The 23079-nt window shown below is 49.6% G+C and overlaps 3 protein-coding genes across 3 annotated transcripts; 1 reads left to right on the plus strand and 2 right to left on the minus strand.

Annotated features, from left to right (window-relative positions):
- Nucleotides 1–2268: 2268 nt before the first annotated feature.
- On the minus strand, nucleotides 2269–7146 carry TGME49_272360 (EF hand family protein; the record flags this gene model as incomplete). The annotated part of the gene is made up of 11 exons (XM_002365828.1): nucleotides 2269–2367; nucleotides 2660–2804; nucleotides 3070–3144; nucleotides 3532–3601; nucleotides 4281–4366; nucleotides 4534–4670; nucleotides 4802–4857; nucleotides 5031–5115; nucleotides 5433–5694; nucleotides 6215–6333; nucleotides 6958–7146. The coding sequence occupies 11 exons, from the start codon at nucleotides 7144–7146 to the stop codon at nucleotides 2269–2271; spliced, it is 1323 nt and encodes a 440-aa protein (XP_002365869.1).
- Nucleotides 7147–9257: 2111 nt separating this feature from the next.
- TGME49_272350 (mRNA export protein) lies at nucleotides 9258–16443 on the minus strand. Its single transcript, XM_002365827.1, has 11 exons — nucleotides 15936–16443; nucleotides 15126–15275; nucleotides 14643–14735; nucleotides 14222–14279; nucleotides 13597–13673; nucleotides 12659–12909; nucleotides 12201–12312; nucleotides 11506–11552; nucleotides 10872–10974; nucleotides 9959–10009; nucleotides 9258–9541 (listed from the first exon to the last, which is right to left on the minus strand). The coding sequence occupies exons 1-11, from the start codon at nucleotides 16068–16070 to the stop codon at nucleotides 9491–9493; spliced, it is 1128 nt and encodes a 375-aa protein (XP_002365868.1). The 5' UTR covers nucleotides 16071–16443; the 3' UTR covers nucleotides 9258–9490.
- Nucleotides 16444–18084: 1641 nt separating this feature from the next.
- On the plus strand, nucleotides 18085–22318 carry TGME49_272340 (hypothetical protein; the record flags this gene model as incomplete). The annotated part of the gene is made up of 5 exons (XM_002365826.2): nucleotides 18085–19284; nucleotides 19723–19844; nucleotides 20173–20765; nucleotides 21432–21489; nucleotides 22056–22318. 5 exons carry the CDS (start codon nucleotides 18085–18087, stop codon nucleotides 22144–22146), a joined length of 2064 nt encoding a protein of 687 aa, XP_002365867.2. The 3' UTR covers nucleotides 22147–22318.
- Nucleotides 22319–23079: the final 761 nt, after the last annotated feature.

Below are 23079 nucleotides of genomic sequence, written 5' to 3' on the forward strand. Positions count from 1 at the left end.
CAACACGTTGAAGTGCTTTAGTAAAAAAAATTCCCACATGAACAAGACACTATCCCGATGTAACAGAAATAATTGAATGGAGAAGAGGAATAAGTCGTGACTAGAAAGAACTCTCAGGGTCTCCACAAAAGCGTCTCTCAAACGAGATCGATGATTCTGTGAAGAAACGTAAAAGTGAATGCACGAATTGAGTCGGTTTTTTATTTTTTGCGTGGTGATCACTCACGTTCAGTGTACGTTCGTCTGCGTCTATAATAGCAAAAGCAACGCTGTTGATGTTCACATTGGCGCCGATATAGAAATCCGCCGCAGTGTACGTCTTTCCTGTAATTGAGTCGACCTTCTTCCCGTGATCGGCAAATTTCCCGCCAATCTGCACACCGCGAGAGAAGAGGAAAAACGTGGCTATCAGCTTTGAGCGTTTTGTGACTTCCACTACTTTTGATCCACCCTTGTGTCGAACAATGCGTGTGGCAAAACGGAACCCCAGAAATCAGCTGCAGTGCCGCATAACACGAAGTCAATTTGGCCAGTAGTCTGCTGAGAACCACTTGGCAAGCTCAGTGCTGTTGAGGGGAACAGTTTCGTCTTACGGTACATGCGCATCAAATATAACGGTCGGAGGTGCTTTGTGCACGAAGGCGGAGGTTTTCACAGCTTCAAGCAGGTCATTGTTTTACCACGAAAGTACGCATTCGCCGTCGAGAGACACACACATGCCCTGCTACATAAACAATCTCAATTGGCTGAAATAAATGGGTGATGCGTCCGTGGCACGGTCTAATATTCCGAAGTGTCCATCCAGAGCTAATCAACCATTACATTCACCATCGACGAAAGAAAAAAGTGTTGTTCAAGCGTATCGCGCATGAGAACCACAACTTCAGATTGACATTCCTCATGCGCGCGACATTCTAATTCTTGCCCATGCACTTTTGAAGTGTGATTCGTACGAGAACCGCTCGTACAATCTTCGGTGTGAGCTTACGTAGCCGGAGTTATTCTTTCGGATCTCGAAGACCATAATACTGTTGTCTCGTTCTCTAACAGAAATGATGAACCTGCGGTCCTCGTCCTCCCTGTTATCCTTCACAAGCTTCGCCTACACAGTCAACTCAGCACCACCGACACCATTCCCGGGACAGTGAATACTCGGCGACTTCTACGCGCGAAGCCACATACACCGCGAGCGCCGCAGATGCCCTGAAAACTCGGCTTTCCGAAGTCGCCCCTTCTAGCTTACTTCGGAACACAAACAGCCGCTTTATCGCCACACCAAGAGGGGACAAGTAACCATAAAACCCGAGCAGCCAGCGGCATAGGTGCTCCTGTGTATTGAATTCTGCTACACAATTGTCAGCCGGCTTGAAAGCAAAGAAGGATGTCAATCAACATTCGACTATCGGTGTCGGGGCAGATGCGTCACGCCACTGTCTCCGTGATTCGCAGTTGGCTGTGGCTGGATTACTGGGGCCTTCTAATACACAATCCGATCTATGCAAAACTCGAGGGGGATCGCACATCTTCTTCAGAGACAGACGCGCCTGGCACAAGGTCCATAACATTCCGCCTTGCCCCAGGCATTAATCCAGTTTCTGGTTGTGTCCTGGATTCATCTCGTCTGTCAAACACGTTGTATAAACGACTCTATGGATCTTAGTCAGTGCTAAAGCCAACGCGGGTGAATCTCGTCAAACAAGGAACAAACGGTTGCTCTTCTTTGATTCGTCTACTCAGAAACAAAGGGATAAACACCCGGCTTTCAGAATCACACAACTTCGTTTGAGTCAAATACAAAGTGCTACCAGGAGCGAAGCATACCAAGAACACGAGGGTGACGTCATCACCAAATAGGAATTCTTTATCGTTGGTTGTCGGTCGCCGTGGCACCTGTTCGACAGCAACAAGACTCTTGTGTCTCAATTTACGTTCGTTGGGCCTGCCCTGTTCCGCTTGCCTTTAGTCTTCGTGGGGCCTCGGCCTCCGCCGCGGTTGACCAGTGTGAATAATTTCGCAACGTCATAGATAGTAGGATTTCCTTCCCCAAAATTAAAGGCAAGATCCCTCCGTGTAATATACGAATTAACAATTGACTGGTCTTGGCGATGCTGCCTCTACGTTATATCTTGCTACAGCTTTTTCCAGCGAATCAGGTTTGTACATATTCGTGATGACAGGTGCGCGCTTCTCAGCGGACGTGGTAGAACAAACGACAGTTGATTCTTGCCACCAGTTTAGTGTTTCCTTCCTTCCAAAGGCTGCTGGTCGCTATCGTCGTCTCCTTACGATGCGGAGACAAGATGAGAGTGTATCTTCTTCAGTCGAAATTCCAAGAACATGAGGTTTCCACTGAATCTTCGGCAGCTCCTGGAGAGTGAAACGACATGAGGCCACATGTGCACAGGAGATCGACCACAGTCTGTCGTTGCGGGTATAAGACCTGGAAAGACTTTTCGTTGTCTTTTATTTGTTCATTAGAGATCTGAAGAGTCGACAGCAGAGCGGATGGTGTGAAGAGAAAAGCACCATAACAATGTTGAGACTCAGAGTCAGGCGAATGCAGTCGCCCTGTCGTGTCTCCATATTGCCTGTGGCGGCTTGTGAATGTCATGCCGCGGAGGGTACGAATGTCGAGAGATTGGTCGTAGGACTGTCGTACCAGAGGCTCGTCAACGATTGTTTCCTTCCCTTGTCGCAGCCCAGTGTATTTGAGGTAGAACTCTCGCGTAAACTCGTCGCAGTCGTACAGATGAAACTGTCGGTTATAAACGGTGATCTCTTTCCCAACTTCGAAATCTTCAGGCCTGCGAACACATAGCTCCCAATACGCGGATATCTCGAGACACTTCAGCGTCAACTGTGACGCACCCGAGATACGCGCTAGAGGAAGCGTTGCCGAATGGTTCGTTGCTGGCTCTACGCTGGAATAGTTCGAATTTTCGCAAGTTGATGCACAATATAACGAAGGCAATAACGGTTACACCAGGCGCATTCAGACAAGTGATCAGCCAGAGGGTCGAAACACAGTCAAATCTTTTATCTTCGCATCGTTTGATAGGGTGTTCTTACCTGTAATTATCCGTTTTCTTCGGGACCATTCCAGGACACGAGGTAATCGACGGCTCTTTCGGAAGTTGTTGCCGCCTGAGAAACGAGTACGCCGAAAGCTTCTCTAGTGAAGGGTAGATGCCTAGTCGAAGTTGTTTCATACGGGCGTGTTCGTCTGCACATTGATTCTGATCGTTCAGATGCCGCTACTGCTTAGGTTGATTTCACGGTGGAAATCATGTTCCTTCACACGGCTACTCTCGACCAACTTGTCCCTTTGTTGTTGTCTCTCTTTTGCGTAGACAGCAATGCGTAAAGGAGATATCTTCCTTAAAAACTGACTGAACGGTCCAAACTTCAATGGACGCATGCTATTTGGAATACTGACATACCAGACTCCTGTACCCGTGAAAGGGTTATGCGGCATTGGGCTTCCTCACTCTCAAGTGTCAGGAACGAGGATAGAAACAGTGAGAGGCGTACTTGAGAAAAGTGGGGAATTCTCTTTTGCCTGAGTTCTTGGGATAGCATTCGAGAATCTCGACTGTATCATCTGAGTCGACAGTTCACAACAATCCACAGAACACCGAATCATTTTTCCTCGTTTGTTTTTGGTTTGGGCGTGGAGTGCATTTGCAATGCAGAGGAAGTCTTGAACGCGGTCGAGCCTTGGGGTCAACAAGGGGTAATGCGATGGCATCATGCCTGGTCTGGTTTGCAAAGAGGCCGAAATGGAGACAGCTTCCGTCTCTTGATATTGCATGTGCCATGGCTGAGATGCATTTCTTCCTGAAGGTGGACAGCTTTTGTAAACTCATTCAGTAACAGTTACGGCGGTATCCTGTACACCGCACGATAACAGGTCTTTCACGGACCGGTTACTTCATAAAGAAACGAATAGATAACCAGTGAACGTTCGTGCGAATACTATTATTCCTATACTATTATTCCTAGGCGACTTTTGAACGGCCATGTATGAACGTAATACATCTATCCCGGTTCCTCCTGCCGGTTATGTGTATACATAGTCATACTTCGTTTCGTATGGTAAGGGTACAGTAGTTGTCTACCCAGACTCCGTGGGTCGTTGGGACGTTATTTCGGAACGTAGAGACAAGTCGTTCTGAGTACAAATACTCGAGATCACGCTCCGTGTTAAGCTGAACATCTCCCAGTGACTGGGATATCAGCCGCCGTTCGAGTGTTCCGTTGCGGCGACACAGTGCCATTACCTGCGAGGAAGTAATGAATTACGTAGTAGCTGCGCATCCCGTAGTTTGTCTTATCGTCCCAAAAACAATAAAAGCGTAACACTTTCCTGCAAGCATGCGGCACCCGTCCACTACGTTGAATGAACTCCGACTGCTGTGTGTAGTTCGGTGTATTGCAAGCTCGAAATGGCACTGATCATTAGGGTCACAGTCCAGGCAGCCCCTACCTGAGAAAACCTCTACATACACATGTAACTGAAACCGCTTCTCTTACCTGTCGTTGTTCAAATGCTGTTTAAGGCCCACGTTCTTTCTACTCCCACCGAGCATAATTTCCGTATACTCACGGGACTCTTTAACATCTTTTGGCACCAAGCGTCGCCGAAGAAGGAAGTGGGCCCGGCGGACAACCTGAAATGGGGACGCAACCGATGCAAACGGCGCATCGACTTTCTGCCGTTGTACTTTTGCATTTTCATCTACGAAGGCATCCACCGTTTTTGAGCTTATACAGGTTTTCGGGACTACGTAGCACACCTTACCTCATTCTCAAAGAAGTTATCGCTTAGAGGCTCGGACGGGTGTCCAACATCCAAGTCTGTATGCATGAGAGAATACAAGCACGAATTAATTCATTTTCAAAGCCTGTCGATCCTCGATGGATTCTAGCTTGCCTTTCCATGAGAATTTCCAGATGTGCTTGCAGCGTGCGTCTTATCTCTGTCTCCTGTCATATTCCCCGGTGCCGAGCAACGTGATTTTCGCCCTTACTGCACTGTTCGTAAAACCACTTGGTGAAAGGGTCGCAGTCGATAATACGAAAGACGCGTGTGTAGATGGTAACGTCGGTGCTCAGCTGAAGTGGCATAACATCCGAAGAAAGAGACAAACATGAATTCGAAAAACACAAATGAATCCGAGTGAACCAGCATGCATTGACACGTCAAACCTGTTCTACGTGAAACACTTCGTAGCATGATGAAGAACCCCGAGTGCCAAAAGACAAATTGCCCCGGCTGTATTGCAGCCAGTGTCGTGCATGGATTTCTCGGGCGAAACTACGAGATTCGAAAAGCCATGTTCGGGATCGTTCACGCGACCGATGTGTTTGGCACTCTCAGACTGAGTTCGGCATCTCATTTGCATCCAGAGAAGAGCAGCTTTGTTTCTCACCTTGAGATTTTCCATAGTGAAAAAGCCAGAGCCGTCGGGGCGCGGGAATCTATGTCTTTTGAGGAAGGTTCCTTGCAGTATGCCGCTGTTTTCAATCCGTGGCTCCATGATCTGCATTGTACCGTCTTCAAGGTAGAAAAGGAGAATACAATAACGCACGCGATAGTTTTCAGTTGGACTGTCATGGACAGGCTCTTGGAAATAGGCGTAGAACCGCAGTGTCTGCCGGTCATGCTTGAGCCATGCCGGTTGCTGCTCCGGCCTACAAAAGAAGAAACAAACGTATGCAACACCGAGTGATACGACAGCAACTGTTCATCGATTCTGTCTGGTCCTACAGAGAAGTTTCGACGTCTGGGCTGTGAGTGACCTGGTATGATGTTACGGTTCTTCTGCTCCATTAGAATACAGCACAAATACGAACAGTACGACGACACCAGAGATGTCGGTGACTCAGAGTATCCATTACGACCCTTAACGTTACAACTCGATCACATACACTTCCAGCCAGGGAACTTATGCAGCGTGGGATCAGCCTTTCTGAAGTGAAGAAGGTTTCCTTAGCAGAGATGGTTCAAAACATATACGGTTAATCGGATCATCGAGGTTATACTGGGTTGCTTGCTCTGCAAGTGACTTTTCGTGCGCCTGAGATCGTGTCCTTTCAAAATCCGACAGCTGTGTGGAACCAACAGAATCTTCGCCGGAGGGACGCATTCGTGCGCTTGAACTTTTTACGTCACAACTTGCAATCCTTGTGAGATACTGTTTAATATGGTTACCTGAATGTCCTCCGTTGTTCCTCCTTCGCTTCTCTCCGCATCTCGTGTGTAATTTGCACCGCATCCTTATTAGGCCGTCCAAGGCGCCATGCCGGGGAAGCGTTCATGTGCATGAGCAGCTTCAAAAGCAAACGAAGCAATCAGAAGGAGTAACGCTACAGTAGCCGCTCTCTCTGCAGAACTCTTTCCTACGTTTGCAATTTGAGAGGCGATTGCATTTTGATGAAGAGCACTTTTTGCTTTGTGACGATAGTGACTACCCCAAGATCGGCCCGTCACTGGGAGAGGCAGCGGCCAATGCGAACCTTTGATCTGTTCTACGCTGTCATTTTGACCGCTCCTTACAGGTTGTTCCAAAGCAATCCCCGACTAGAAGCTAGTACGGAGAGACAAACGGTTTTCTAGAGCAACACAGAAGCAGATTAGTCATCCCGTGCAAGGAGCATACGTGAGATGCCGGGCATGTTACCCAACACCGATACACATCGATACAAGGGGACCTCTACCGTTATTTGCCTGCCTCTCTTTTTCATATGGCGTCTCCAACGTCTCCAAAGCCGCTGCTCCTGCCGACACGGTCCATCTTCTTCAAAGTTCGTTCGTGAGCAGTGGGTCAACAGGAGAGGTTATCAAAGATAAAACATAGATGTGCCTTGAACAGCACACATACTGGTTTTTATTAGACTGCGTGGTGTTGACACGACGTACAAAGTCTCTGCTTCCGTGAGGAGAGAATAACTCACGTCGTTGTCTATTTCAATCTCTTCAGGCTTTTTAAGGTCCACTCGATCGGACAGACAGTAGTTCAGTGTCTGCTTCAGCGAGAAATCGTGTCTCTGGTAATGTTCGACTGCCTGCCGCATACACTTCAACATCGACGGCGCGCTCATCGCCATGACCGCTTGGGCTTCTTGAATCTCTTGGTTCTTCATTGTTTCTCTGTCACAGGAAGCAGTTCCCTCTGTTGGGAATTTGCGAAGAGGACTCGTGCAACACAGACGGCCTGTCCGCTACAATTCCAGCCAGCAAAGCAGAAAACGTCACACTGCAACCCTAAAGCCTAATTCACCAGAAACCCCAAACCTGCGCTACTGGGAGCCAGCCCCCCCAAAACGGTGGGGACTGCATGCAAAGGCACACACATGACAAGCGAATTGACTATAGTCCGGCATTCCTATCTCCTTTTCTCTGGAATTCCCGTGGACGTGTTTCCCCAATGAGTAGAGAACTATTCAGCATTCCCCAACAGCATTACATCTGCTCTCGAAGCTCAGAGCAGCGGGGTAACGCAGCCTCCTCTCGCTGCCTAACGCAACAAACATCGTCACTTTTGCTTTAACTTCTCTCGTTTCGTTGGTGGATGTAGAGAGCGTAGGAGGCTCATCACTACTGTTAAACTGGGTAACTGTTGTGCCATCTCCTACACAACGTTTTGGCAGTGTAGAGCCTACATCCCTGTGATAAGTGGAACACGACATGGCTTTAACAGGAAACTGGAAGGTAAACGAGGGAAACCAATTAAGGAACAGGGCGAAGAGGGGGGCGTGCAAGAGAGAAAGCTACACAGATGGAAAACGGACCACACCGAAATCGACTGGCATTGGACAAGGTTTCCGGTTCTCGCCAAGGTGACTCCGCTGAATGGGAACCCCCAATAAAACCTTCTCTCACCCGCGTCAGATTGTTGCAAGCGCCTGTAGACCGTAAGCAGCTGTGACGCGAGTATGAACGTTATTTGGATTTTTCCAGAAACGGCTATAAAGTGCTTCTGTTTGCCTTCGGGAAAAGACATGCTTTCGGAGAAAGCGACCAGATGCCATATCGGAACAACCTTTTTAATTGTTGAACCTCTCCCCTGGCTGCCATCGGCGCGTCCCACTTCAGCCGGAAAAAGGGATCAGGACAGTGAAGTATGCGCATCTGAACGACTCTTTTTTAGCTGCGGGATTCTATAATGTCTATAGAAGCTCTGCCTGAATTCTCACTACATGTGACTCGAGTAAATTATCGCAAAAGGAACCGGATTTCAGATTCGTGTTAAAAAATAACCACTCTTCAGACGTGCATGCATGTTTCGACAATTGTTTCGTATTTCCGATACGACACCTGTACCCCGGGATGAAGCGAAGCAAACATGTGGTGGCGGCACATGTCACACACTACGGCTACGCGAAACGCAAATAGAGAGCGAGAACGTGAATCTCCGAAATAACTAAGCCATGTGAACCCAAACCCGATCATGTCCATTTGCCTCATCAGATGTTCTGGAAGCTGCTTGTTCAGTGAAGAAGAGCTAAGCTGTGAGCTTCAAAAGTCACATGATGCTCCAGCTTGAAGAAAACCAAGGGGACAGCCTTTTCGCATGCGTTGCAGTGTCTTTGGAGATTAGGCCCCCAACGTTTGTCACAGTAGATTCCATACCCAACGTACAATGACGATGCTCAAATATACACATCTATATTGATATATATATATATATATATATATATATATATATATATTCTCCGTAGAACTACGGAAACTGCATGCGCCTGAGATTATAGTGATAAATGTGCATCAAAACCGCACTTGTCTCTCACGCAGAACGCTGTGGAGTCGAAAGATTGGTTTCACAACGCCGCCTCAAAGAGAACGCTTGTGACAAGCCACCAAGGGTCAACGAGAGAGAGCGACACCTCGCTTGAGGTCCACATCAAGACGAATCACCACACTCACCTTCTGGCTTCCACTTATTTTTCATACAATCCGTATGAAAGACCGTCTTTTGAAATCACTCCTTCTTTTAACTAAAACGCATGCCACACACAACGTGCGTCGTGTCCGAAGTTTAGCCATCTGGGTTAACGCCTAACAACCGTCGAGTCTTTTCTAGGCCAAGACGAACACGATCCTTTTCAAATGTGCCTGTCGCACGACCATCTCCCCACCAGAGTGAAAGGAAAACTAATAAAAAGTATCTACCACGTTAGTAAATTGAAAGAACGCACGAGGCGACGCGTCGCCTCCCTTCGCCCTTCAGGCTCGGCGCGTGCACGTGAGCAGTGAGAGTGAAGGAGACCCGGTTTACAAAGTAACTGGAGCAAAAGGGATAGAATTCAAAAGGGAGAAATTCAGCTATCGTCGCTGGGGACAGAGCGCAAGTGTCTCGAAGCAGCTTGGTTTCCAAACGTAAATCGAGGAGGAAAAGCGAATCGGCGAAGCACGAAGAAACACGCCGGGAGACAGAAGCGAGACTGACAGCCAAAAGAGTAAAACGAGATAACGAAAAGAAACCTTTTATCGGCGGGTTGTCGTTTTAGGCCGCGGGCGAATGTCTTCGTCCTTCACCTGCAACAAGGAAAGAAGAAAGGGCAAGCAACTCAGTGGTTCTGCCATTTAGCTAAAAGCTGATGGTTCCCGTACCCAGGTGCTTACATGAAGTCGAACATACACCGCGTACCAGATGTGCCACATTCGCGTGAAACCCTTTGCACATGTGTAGCCATACGACAAGATGTGAGCACCATACATACAGACACAAAGACATATGTGTACAAATACGTAAACATGTGGCTATACATGCGAATATAGATATCACTCTACCTATATATATATATATATATATATATAAACGTCTGCACGGGTACACCCAAGATGGAAGAGGAAGCGACCAAGCAATGAGAATTTTGCGAGCTACATGAATGGATGGACGCAGAAGGAGAAACGTTCTGCGTGGGTGCACGAATGGAAGGCAGGGCGACTCACCATGTGTACATACACCTGATGGCCCTTGTTGAGTTCCTGTTGATCCGGCCCCTGCACACAACAGAAAAGAGAAGCAGGAAAAAAAAGTTAAGGAAACGTAAGCAGAGAAAGTGCGAGACAACATTCGGATTAGGAAGACATACAGTTCAGCTGGGCCAAGATCTGCAAGAACACTCATTTTGACTACCTCCGAGCGAAGGAGAGACAAATTCACCTTGTCCGCGAACGTGGACAAGATGTGAGATGTCGCAGCCATTTTGACCACAATCGGAGATGTGACAGGAAAGCGAAATATGAAAAATGAGGATGCGCAGCGATGTGCCGCAGTAAGCGCGTGTCTCTGGCCAAAAACACGCAGAACGACGGCCCGCGCTCGCAAGGTCAGAAGGCTTATCGATAAAAAGTACCCCACCAGTATAAAGATCCACAAGGTGATTAAGAAGAGTGAAATGGAGAAAAATATGGACGTCCCGAAAAGAAGAGCGAGAGGCGGCAGCATCAATCGGGCTCCGACGGGTACACGCGAACACTCACCAAAAAACACCGAACATAAAAAAAGATCAAAGCCGACACAGCCGCATGCATTGAGGTCCAAATAAAACCACCTCAGATGTGCGAGAGAGTCCGCCGAAGACATACTGAGGCGTTGGCATGAACCTCGGTTAATTCAAATGACATCTCAGCAGATAAAAGAAAAGATATTCACGGAGGATCCTCTCTGCATTCTCATCTAGTTGCGACGGCATGCCGTGGGCCGTGTACAGAACACGTAGAGTAAACGTCGATGAAAAAAAAGTCCACTTCTTTTCTGGCCACACAAGCACGCTGAAGTCGTCTGAAGAAAGAAGCGGAAAAACCGGCAAAAGTGAGGGAGAGAAAAAAAGAACAAGACGAGAACGGTGGCTACCATTACCTTAGACCAATCGTAGGAGACCGCATACGCCAGCAAATTGTTCCCTGTTGGATTAAACTTGACATCCGTCACGCTGTTGCCCATGTTGTCGAATGCTCGCAGTCTACACATAAATAAGGAAACGTTGACACTTCAGAGTTCCGCTGAATACGTGTATATATATATATATATATATATACTTATATATATATTTATATATACATGCATGGAATCGCCTCCATGGTGAGTCTCCTCCCGATTCTTGCAAATAAATGTTTAGATGTGCGCAGACGTAGCTTCGTGCATGTATCTTTCTATCCACCTCATGACCTCCACGATGCACTCCTCACCCTCCCTCGCATCTCCCTGAAACGTCCAGCTTTACACACATGCACAAAGCACCGGCCAGTTGGGCGAGTGTGTAGGTACGCAAGAGACCCGCGTGGAGCCGCGAAAGTGGGCGAGGCAGTGAAAGGAGCGCCCAGGCAAAGGAGAGTCTGTGGCGTCTCTGGAGCCGAGGAAGAGGCCGAGAGAAGACACGCAGTGGAAGAGACAGGCGTCCACTAGGAAAAGGAAGGGAGAACGCAGAGGTACAGCCGTCGCAGGATCCGAGGCCCCAGCTAGAGAACAGAGAGAAAACGATCGCGCATCTCACTTTTGGCGGTTGACTTTGTCCCAGCAGACAATCGACCCGTCAGCGCCCTGAAGAGAGGAAGGACGACGCTCCGCAAGAAAAGAAAAGGCTTGACTTCGGCAAAGAAGCCAGACGAAAGAGAAAACGCTGCGATGACGACTCATGCACTCCTCACGCGACCTTTTTCATCAGGCGAATGCAACGGTCGAAATACCATCGAACTCGTTTCCGCAGAACGCGCATCACAGATACAACTGAACAGAGAGAACATAAACGGACGGTTAAACGCAGCAGGACCGAGACACGCCAGTGTAAGACCATCACCGCTAATTTGGGACTCCAGTTTCTCTCGTGTCTCTTCAAGGAACCTGTTCGTGAGTACCCCTTCTTTCTCCTCTTCTCAGGTGCACATACACTTAAAAAAATAAGACAGTCCTCGTTTCCCACGTTCGCCTCTCGACCTCTACGCTGGTGCTACATCCATGTTCCTGCTTACAAAATCACGCTAAGCCACTAAACGATTTTCAGCATATATTCGAGAAACCAACACTATATATATATATATGAATCAATCTGTCAATCTGTATATATATATATATATATATATGTATATATAATCTAAATATTAGATACATGTATACATGGATATAAAGGCATTTTGATATCCCAGGGGGATATGCGGGACGGTGAAGAAATCAAAAGTGAAGCAAGTGTACCCCAGTTGCGAAGGTCCCATGTTTAGGGTGGAAGTCGATGGTGTTGACCGCGTAGATCTGAATTCCCTGTCGCGTCTCTTGTCTGTGGCACTTGAAGCTGAAATTCATGTTTCTGCAACGACAGAAAACAAGGGAGTCCATTTCTCCAGGATGCCTCCACACGCTTGGACAGTCTCGTCTCCATGTCGCCGCTTCCATTCGCTTCTCTGTTTTTCTATTTCTCTCGGTAGCTCGCCTGCGCTTCTGCCTCCTGGGAATGTCTTCTCCTCCTCCTCTCCTTCCCGATTCACAGACGTAAACCTAGATTTGTTCGACTCCCCCACACTGCCGCTTCCTCCTCCCTTTTTGCCTGAAGATTCCTCTCCGTTTTCTTCCCGACTTTATCTTTTTCTCTGTCGTCTTCTTCCTGTTTCTCGTTCTTCTTTCCTCCCCGTTTCGCTGCGCGCGTGCCCGAATACCTGTGTTCTTGTTTGAAATGGCAGATGCCGACGCGTCCTTCCACGCTTCCGACAGCCACACCGGGAAGTTCGTGTTCTTTGTCGGGGAAGAGGCCCATGGATCTGGACTGCAGTTTCTGCAGAGGAGGGACAATCTTCGTGGGTTGCTGCGGCGCATTGCCCGTGAACAGAGTGTTCAGATTGGAGACGTTCACGTTGCGGAAGTTGTCGCAGGTCACTAGAAATGGGCTATGGACGCCCATGCGGAAAATCTGGAAAAGCACAGGAATTCGAGTTCCGAGAAAAAACATTTTTGCAACTCTGCTAGCGGAGGACGTGCAACGAGCCGGACGGAAACACCCTTCAGAGACAAACACTCCCAGCAAAGAGTAGAGAGTTTCCAGGTTCATTTAAAAAGGCGAAAGACGTCTTGGACGGCGCTCTCTGTTCACCGCCTGCAACCTCGCCTGAGTGTGGTTTAGCACAGCGCAGTTGAGGGGAGGTCTAGAAGAAAGAGGACCGGCTGAGACAGAGAAGGAGGAGAGTCGAGAGAAGAGAACTTTGCAGAACGGCGTCGTGAAACACACAGGGAATAAGGCACCACGGAGACCAAAGAACACGACGGAACAGCGAAACGCAGCAGCATCGACGTTATGTGCTTAGAAACGAATGGAACCCAACGCGCTTCGCTGGAGGCAGACAAACGGGAGAGCGCAGGAAAGAGAACTGGCTTGAGCGCCATGAACGGCTACTCCTGAGGGTTGCATAGATATTGGAAATCAACACACACACAAAAAGATCGAGCGCCGAAGTCAGAGGGAGATCGGGTGTACGTACACCCGAACTGAAGCAGAAGCAGTGAGGTCTGGAGACGAGATGGGTGCCTTGGCTATCTACTTCAGACAAGTGACGAAGGCTTCATTGAGCGGCTTCTTTGATATCTTAAAACGCGGTCGTACCTTCCCTCCGACGCTCTGCTGCCAGACAGGCTGCTGCTGCTTGCCATCCCACATGCGAACGTAGCCGTCCCAACTAGCTGAAATAGTTGGAAAGTCGGACAAGGGAAGAAATGTCACGCGCGAGAAAATGCAGAGAGACAGCAGCGACTGAGCACAGAACGCACCCAACTAAATGTCAACGAAAGATCAGAAGTCTACGTTCTATAGACATCGACTTGGAGGCAGAGGCAGTACACAGGCGACGGACGAAGGAAGAACTCTCACCAAAGCGGAGGAGGCGACAAGGACGGTGAAGCGAGACAATGACGAAGAGCGAGACAGAAGACTAACAAGAGTCAGAAACACAGAACACGAGAGAAACACAGACGTAACGGGAGAAACTCGAGGCAGAGGCAGAGAGAAAGGTACGGACGTGACGAAGACGTAACGCGACGGAGATAACACAAGCAAGAGAGACGAAAGCTGGAGAAACAGAAGTTCAGGGGAGAGGCAAACCCCCGGAAAGGAAGAGACTGTGAGAGATAGACTGCTGCTCAGAAGAAAGCCACATGAGCAGAAGGAAAAAAAATGAACACTGCAAAAATGGAAAACATGCCTGTCAAATTCGATCGAAAGTTTTCCTCACCTGTGACTATGACATTGTGAATTGGATTCCACGCCACACTGCACACGGGCTGGTCGTGCTGCACACCAGAGAAGAAAAAACAGACGGAAGTTGAAAGAAAAATCGACCTTAATAGAACCATTACTCTTTCCTGCATATGCATATATATATATATATATATATATATATATACTTGTGCAAACATGCAGGTCCATGCAGCTTTACAATGGCATGGATATGGGTGCATTGGTGGAGAGAAGAGGAAACAGGCGGTGTGGAGAGAGCACTTCGGGGCAGCGACCGGAAGACCGGGCGAGATGCTCGAAAGGCGAATGAGGCGCACAGCGGCGTGGAGACGAGGAGAAAACGGAGAAGGCCGCAAGCGGGGTCTGAACAAGAGAGAGGATGATAAAGAGAAAGGGAAGACCAGTTTCCTTCGCACCTGGGCAACGACCTGGGGAGTCGACGAACTGGCGTTCAAATCGTAGAGCTTCACTGTCTTGTCGCAGCACCCCACAAACAGGTGGTTTGGACTCTGCAAGCACAAGAAAACGGAGGGAAAAAACTAAGGAAAACAGAAAAATGCTAGGCACTCTAGAGCATGGACCGCAAATGAAAAGACGGGAAGAAGACACGAAGGAGAGAGGCAAGGAAGGAAAACAGGGAAAGCTGTCGCGAAAGATGGATGGCGGGTGGGGGGGGGGAGGCCAAACGACAGTCATCCGTAGACAGCCTAGAACGTGTCATGCGAAGAGCAGCAATCGAGTACAGGGAGAGTGCAGTGGTGGCGAAAGCGAGCCTTGTGCGAGAGATCCCAAGAGCTAGAATGAGAAGAAGACGCTAGGAGAAGGCTAAGAGTGGGCAACAGTGAGAGTTAAGATCAAGTGCATTGTGCAGAAAGAACAAGGCTCTGGGAGAAACGCACAGGCCCGAAGGTGGAGCACAGGAGTGGCGCCTGGGCGTCCATGCAGACTTTCGCCGCCGCCTGAATTTGACTGCCGAATCCTGCAGAAATCTGCCAGACGCGAACCGTGTTATCCCAGCTGGTGCAGCTCAGGAGACTTCCCTCGTTTGACTGCAAAGAAAATGAGAGAAGACACGCTAACAGGCACCTCGCGAGAACGCCCCGGGCGGCAGCAGGTGAGCTCCCAGAGAAGGGAGACGGTCCGAGAAAGAGAAAAGCCAACCGAGGAGGAGAAAGAGGAAAGCCAGGACAGTAGGAGAAAGAGAAAAAACAGGAGAGTGGGGGAAAAAGGAAAGGCATGGTGGAGGGCGAACCCTCAGAGGGCAAGCAGAGGGACGCGCAGACGACGCGGAAGCGCCAGGCACTAAGGAGACAGCGAGAGAAGGAATGGCTCAAGTGAGGGACGCGAGACACGAAGAACAACGAGAGAGAGAGAGCGAGAGCGAGAGAACTACGAACAGAGAAGGCGTCAGCCATGAGGGCACTCAGGGAGGGGAGCGCAGACGCAGAGAGGCGACAAGAGAGAAGGAGACGAGACCGCGAAATCGAAAAAGCGACGGAAAGAGAAAGAAGCAACAAGGCGAGAGCGCAGATTCAGGCACTTCATTCATACCGGCCACACCAAGCAAAGCTGAGGCTACCGATTGAGTTGACAGATGGAAGAAAGAAGGGATTGCGGGAGTGGAGAGAAAGCAAACGACCCAGGCAGAAATGAAAACCGCGGAGAGGCGAAAGGAGAAGACCCTGGAGTTCCCTGTAACTGGTGCGTACCCAGCCGAGCTGAGAAATGGTGTCTCGGGGGCCGTTCGGCAGATTCGTCGCACTCGCTTTGTTGTAGTAACTCATTTGATTGTTCACAGCCCCGCCGGCAGGCGAGGCGGCCGTCCGTGCTCCATAGAAGGACATGGTGAAGGCTAGGGAGTGCAGAAGCCTGAGGCGCGAGAGCCGGCGAGGCAGAGGCGGACTTCAGGAGGAGCGAGAGCCGGCAAGGCAGACGGAATGAGAAGACAGAAAGGTGAACTGGAGAGACGAAGGACGAACGGGGGAAAGAGGGGAGGCACACGAGGGAGACAGAGAGAATGTGCGAGACGTGGAAAGGAGTCAACTGTGGCGTCTCTCTCTCGTTTTTGCTCTCCTTGCGTCGCCGGTGCTCGATGCGACTGTGTTTCGTTTACCAGCAAATCACTGGTAGATACGTTAAGGAAACAGTTGCAGACAGAACAGACCGGATTCTGGAGTCTCAGACAAGGAACTTGCGGAGTGGAGGAGAGGAAACACTGCCGAGAAATTCCGTCCCTCTGTACCAGCAGAAAAAGTGAAAGCGACGAGAGAGAAGTGGAGAAAAGAGAGCAGGAAAAGAGAAAAGACTCAGAGGAATGCCTCCTGAGCAGCCAAGAGCGAGAGAAAGACTGTGAAGGAGTGTGAAAGCCTCGTGCAATGAAGGCGAAGGAGCTTGGTGACGGGAAGGTGGAAAGAGCGAGAGCGGAGAGAAAAGGCTCTGATTCAGAGAAGAGGAAGACAAATGTTAACCAAGGGAGAGAGAAAGCTCTCAGTGTGTCGATGGGAAGCAGAGACGAAGAGTGGAACAAACAGAAAGAGGGAAGGACATCGCGGAATGAAAAGCACAGCGAGACCACCGAAGGAAGTGAAGGATGTGGAAAGGCGAAGGAAAACGGTCGACGAAGAAGGGCAAACAGGACCAGGCTGACAAAGAGGCAGGGAACGTCACGGCGGAGGAAATCGACACGAGGGCAACGCGGGAAAGCCGCAACGAGCCCCCTTCTCAGGCAGAAGAAGAATACCTGCTCTCGGAGGAGCACATGGAGTGAGCGAGCGGGGGGAACTGAGCAAGGCGTGAGGCAGAGACAGCACGGGGGAAGAAACACAGAAAGAGAGGCTTTTCGATGGGGCCAGAGACGCTCGAGAAGATACTCGCAGAAGAAAACGGACACCAGAGTCGGGAGAGCTGGGAGAGTGAGAACAGGGAACTGAAATTTGAAGACGAACACCCAGACAAATCCCTCTCTGTGCATGTGACGTTTAAGGAGGGGACAAGGCTGTACCTCAGTGGTGACCGGGCAGGGTGTCGGGAAGAGAATCAGGACTCATGAGAAAAAGAGCGACCGGAGTAGATACAACACGAGATGAGGTGGTGAAACAACGGAAAGAAAAGTGATTTGCCTCTGAAAAAAGAAGGAGGATTTGACCACGAGAATTAAGAAGCGGTCTCTTGCCCGCCGAAGAAAACATGCTGCTCGAGTGAAGATTCACAGGCCTTGCATGCGCCGCGACGACAGCTGACCTTTCGACCGGTTTTCATCGCATCCCGCGCGTCAAATTCATTGTTGTTCGGCGACAAGCAGAGAGGACGAAATTTCCTTTCAACGACGCCACTATTTGTCAACGGAAAGGAACAAGGAGAGCTGCATCGCTCTCTGCAGAAAATCCCGTGTCTGTTTGCCCGACGACGCCGACACCGTCGGGTGTATGTACACGGGAACGCTGGTCGGCATCTCGTTGTCGTGGTCGGGATTTCGACGCAAACGAAGGAGCCTTCTTTCCTTCTCTTTTCTTTGACAGGCTTTGATATTTCTTCTGTTCGTCGTTGAGTCGGCGTTTCACCTCTGCACATTCCCTCCCTGGTCGAGGAAACTTTGAGACTCTCTCCTGTTCGTTTCTCGACGACTCGTTCAAAGGATTCATTGCCCTTTTCGCGGATTTGCTGTGTCCATTCTCTTCGGCGTTCTTCTCCAGGGAGACACGTGCGCTCGAGCCGGTTTGCTCTGGGGCCCTCTTTGGCTTCAACTTCCCCCTCGACTGGGTCTTTCCTGTCTCGCGGCAGATCTCCAACCTATCGCACATATCCTTTCGAGAAGCCTCTTGCTCTCTGTCAACGTCCGGATTCTCTGGACGCCAAGTGATGCTTGATCTTGTCCCCGGTGCTACTCGTACCTTGGCTGTTCTTCACGTTCTACCTTCTTGGACCTTTCCTCCCTCTCTCCGTGGGTCAGCAGCTTCTCCCGTTTCGCGCATTGACTTCCCCGTTGCGCGTTTTCGCCTCCTCGATACTCTCGCTATGGCGCTTGCATGCGCGCTGGTGGAGCGGGAGGCTCTGCCTCTCTCCCGCCGTCACCTACGCCCCTCGGATTGCGGTGCTTCGTTGCCTTCGTTCTCCTCTGTTTCCCGACAGATCTGTTGGACGTCTGAGCAGGAAGCGTCAGAAGCAATACCCCAGCAGGGACTAGAATCGCCTGTGCTTTCGCCGTTCCTTCGGCCGCTGCGAATCGCCCCTTCACAGATTCTCCTTCATCTCCCTGCCCGCCTCTCTCCTCTCTCATCGAGTGCTCATTCCCGAGCTTCCTCGTCTACTCTGCTGCTGAGTTTTGAGGAACTAGCGACCCTCGTCCTCCCCAGATCTTCCCTGAGTGCTGTGCAGGGTGCTCTGGATTCTCTCGCTAGCAACAGGTCTACTTTCTCCGGCTCCTCTTCTCTCTCATCGTCTACTTCGTCTTCGTTCTCTGAGTGGACAGAAGCAGTTCGAGACACAGAGGGAGCGCATTCTGACGACGAGGAGCTCTGCTTTCTTCCAGGATGTTTTCTCTTCTCTGCTGTCCGCAAGCGTCTTTCTCTCCCTTCCGATCTGTCGTTTCGTCTGCTCCTCGGAAAGCGGGAGCTCCGAGGAAATTCCCTCATTCCTCTCTCTTCCCTCCTCGTTCCGACCTCTTCTGAGGAAATAGAAGCCTCTCACTCGCCCCAGTCGGCCGCTCTGTATCTCTTCTCTCCTGCGCGTCGTTCGACTTCTCATTCGTCTGCTCCTCCGTCTCTCGCTTCTTCGCGCTCATCTTCTCGACCTCTGTTTCGTCTCGCTCCTCTGCTCTCCGTACACCTGCTGTTTCCACTCGTGGGGGGAAAAGGCGGTTTCGGTGCTCTTCTGAAGAAACAGAGGAAGAAACAGTCGCGGGCAGCTCTGAATTTCGACATGAGCAGAGACCTCTCCGGCAGGCGCATCCGCCATGCGCAGGTGGTGGAGAAAATCAAAGCGTGGATCGCGAAGAAACAACAGGAAACGCGAGCTGTCGAACTGCTTGCCGAGCAGGCAGAAACCCTCACCCTCGAGGCTGTACGTGCTCCAGAAGAATTACGTCTTGTCGCGAGCTGAGAGCCGCGCCTCTCGCCTGTTAGGCGGAACAGGGGAATTCGCTGTGTTTTCTTTCTCGTTCTTTTGTCTATTCTTTCCTGCGTAGTTGCCTTGTTTTCGTCTTTTCACACGACAGACTTTTCAAGACAGCTGGTCGGAATTAAAGCAGTTGACTTCTTGTCTATGTGGCGTTCTTTCCTTCGCGTAAAATAGCTGCGCGTGTTTGTCTGGACGAGACCGCGTTCCTCTTGTTGTCTCTGTTGTCCTATTCAACAGGGAGATTGCCACTGCTGTTTGTGTAGGAATGAGGATTCTTTCTCTTGATCCAGAACTGTCGTTTCTCGAGAGGAAGATGTCAGCCTGCAGAAGCAAGACTCCTCCGCAGTCATGAATGTGAGTCACTTGTTCTCTGGTTTGCAGGAGACAAAGAAGAAGGAACCTGCGCCGACTCTCGATGAATCGTTCGTTCGTTCACTGAAGAGCAACTCAGAGCAGATGCCCATGCTGGTTGGAGAAGGTCTCAAGGAAGAGAAAGAGACGCAGTAAGTCTGAAGCAGTCCAAGCGGAGTTCTGAGAGCTGCCCGTGCAGAAGAACGAAAACGCCTCACAAGAGCGGGAATGTCGAGTTCCGCAGATCTGTCGGTCATTTGGCGGAGTCGTGAACCTCCGTATTCGTGTTGCCGTGTATGAGTGCTCTGAACTTTGATCTCTCGCACCCTAACTCTCTACACACACGCACCACGTATGTGCATATATATATATATATATATATATGTATTTGTATTTGCGGAGGCTTTTTTATATTTGAATGCGTCCCTCTTTTCGTGGCTATCGTTTCGCGACGAGTATGTGTTTTCTCTTAATTTTCAGGAAGGCTCTGAGTCTGCAGAAGGAGCAGCAGAGAAGCATATCGCTTGCGAAGGTGAAGAAGCAGAGCAACTGGTTTCTTCATCAGGAGATGCTCGACGCAGAAGAGGAAGACGAGGAAGACGAGGAAGACGAGGAAGAGGACGAAGACGACGAGGAAGACGAGGATGAGAGAGACGCACGCAGCGATTCGACTGCTGTCACGGGGCCTCTCAGACCCCCGGCTTCTCGCCCATCAGCTCAACAGGCTGCTGTGTCTGTGCGAGGACGAAAGACGCTCGTAACATCCGGACTCTCTCGCCTTGCCAGCCTCTGTGGGAAATCCCCTTCTTCTCCCTCCTCTTCGGCCTCTTCTTCCTCTTCATGTTCGTCTTCTCTTTCTTCGTCGTCTTGTTCTTCACAAGTATCGAGGAGAGAAGAGCAGACGAAAACGCGAAGCCAAGAAGAAGAAAAGGCGAAAGCAGAAGAAGAAAAGGCGAAAGCAGAAGCAGAAAAGGCGAAAGCAGAAGACGAAAACTGGACTCGAAAGGCGGAGAGCCTGGATGTGCATGCGTTTGCGACGGCTGAGGACCTTGAGAAGAACGTTCATCCCGAAGGTGAGGAACAACGCAGGCAAACGGTTTGCTGTCGAGTGTTCGTTCGTAGGCCTCTCAAGCAATAAAGGAACGGTACAGCGATGCTGTATAACATTCTCCACTTTCTGAGTTCATCGAATGTGAAGGAAGATGGAAATCTACAACTGGTTCTGTTGAGGCTTGCGCAGCAAACGCGATACTTGGGTTAGGTTCTTGCTTTCCGCTTCTCTTCACTGTATTTTTTCTGCCGCTGTTTTCCTTCGTTGGTTTCCTTCCTTTCTCCTTTCTGTCTTCTGTCTGCTCCTTTCGTCACGCGTTCCTCTCCAGTGAATACTTTCCTTTCGCATCTCTTTTTTTCCTGCTCTCGCACATGGAGAGACGCCCTGCACGAGGTCTCTTGTTTTCTCCGTCACTCCCTTCTTTTTTGGCTTGTCGACGTTCGTCTCTTCTTCATTCGGCTCCTTCCTCGTTTTTCTTCCCCTTCTTCCTTTTCGTCTCTACTTCATTCTTTTCGAGAGTCCCCAACTCGAGACGCCAAGGAGGTTGCGAACCTGGCTGTCGTAGTCTTCTCCGTTTTCTCTTTGCCTCGGCTGCTTTCCTTCGTTGTGTGACTCCACATAGAACGAGTTGGGTCCAGCCTGCCGGCCGCAAGAGTGTCTTCTGCGTTTGCTTTGCGTCTTTCTTCAGTCCTCAAAAAGAAGCTGGCAATGCTCGGGTGGAAATGCGGAGGAAGACCAGCAGAGAGGTGCGTTTGAGGCCATTCGCAGTGCTACAGAAGAATCCAGTTTTCTTTTCCGAACTATCGCATTCATCTCGTCTTCGTCTCCGTTTGTGACTGGCAGTCATGTCTCGCCTTCATTGCCTTTCTCGCTTCTGCCGGGTGTCTCCCTGAGAATTTCTTTCGTCTCTGCGTCGCGCGGCTGTCCTCGGAAAAACCTCTTTCTCGCGTTGAATTTCCGTATCCTTGCTGATATACATAGGCATTTACTGTATTTATGTGCGTCTGCACAGTTGCGTTTTGTGTATGTCTTCCTGCTTACATGCTTGTGTGTTGCATTCGTCTATTTCGGTGAATGTGTGCATGAATCTTGGCATTATCCAGTTGTCTTTCCTCCCTTTCTTTCTTGATCTCTCCACCCGATTTTTACTTGTTCGACCCTCGCTCGCTCTCTAGGTTTTCTTTTTCTTCTGCTTCTTCACTTCCTCTGTCTCGCTGTGTCGACCTCGTTTTCCTGTCTCGTCTTTCCTCCTTCCCCGCCAATCGATACACCTGAGGGGCCTCTTGCTCGTTCTGTTTGGTTCTTTTTTCAGAGCTGCGCGGCTGTTTCTCCTCAAGTCGCTGAACGGGAAGCCTCCACCCAAGCACGTTCTCGCGGCGAAGAAGGATGGAGGGCGAAACTAAAGACAAACAATACAAAAACGTTTTTTTGTTCTCTCTCTCTCTCTCTATATATATATATATATATTTGGGGTGTACATACATACCTCTACATTATGGAAGTATATCCGCATTGCATGTACTCTGGAATTCGGTGAACGGGCATGTCTGCGCACACCGTGACACGCGTCGCGTTGTCTGTGCTGGGTATTAGATATGGAGACAGAACGCCCTGAAACTCGCGGTCTTCCCAGACAGGTTCGCTGTCCTCGCTTCGGCTCTGAAAACGACTTTCGAGACTCGCTTTTGTGTGTCTGTTCTTCTTGGTGGCTTTCATTTCGAGATGAATTGCTACAGCTTCTCTTGGCCTCCTGACGCAGCGGCCGACCACCCTGCGGGGAAGCGATGTCGCCGTTTATAAGCCGAGCCGAGGCTCTGCTTAAGACTTCTTGAAGTATCGTTTGCGCGCGACAGCAAAGAGCCATGCTGGCTGGCTTCGTCACAGGCGCGGATGTTAACAGATGGGGTTGAGTCATGAAGAAAGAGATTGAAAAGAGTTTCCTCTCAACCATTCTTCCAGTTTTCAACTCGTTCACGTGAATCGCCACCTCCTGCCATATATATATATATATATATATATATATATTATATATATATATTATATATATATATATATATTTATATATATATATATAGTCATATCCTCTTTACATGTCCAAGTTTGTATATGGCTACATATGTATGTAACGATGAAAGTCCCTGGCTATCCATAGGTTGATATGTATATAGATATATAAATTGGTAGAGATATCGCTTCATAAATGAATTGATTGGCATGTTTCGACAGGGCCAAGTGTGTTTCTGCGAGTGAAAAAGATGCGACCCCATGCACCGCCAGGGAATCTCACGAACCGGTCGACATGTGTGATGTTGGAGGAGAGAGATAGCCGGCATCAA

The sequence above is a fragment of the Toxoplasma gondii genome, chromosome VIII (genome assembly GCF_000006565.2).
Source record: "Toxoplasma gondii ME49 chromosome VIII, whole genome shotgun sequence".
NCBI lineage: Eukaryota > Apicomplexa > Conoidasida > Eucoccidiorida > Sarcocystidae > Toxoplasma > Toxoplasma gondii.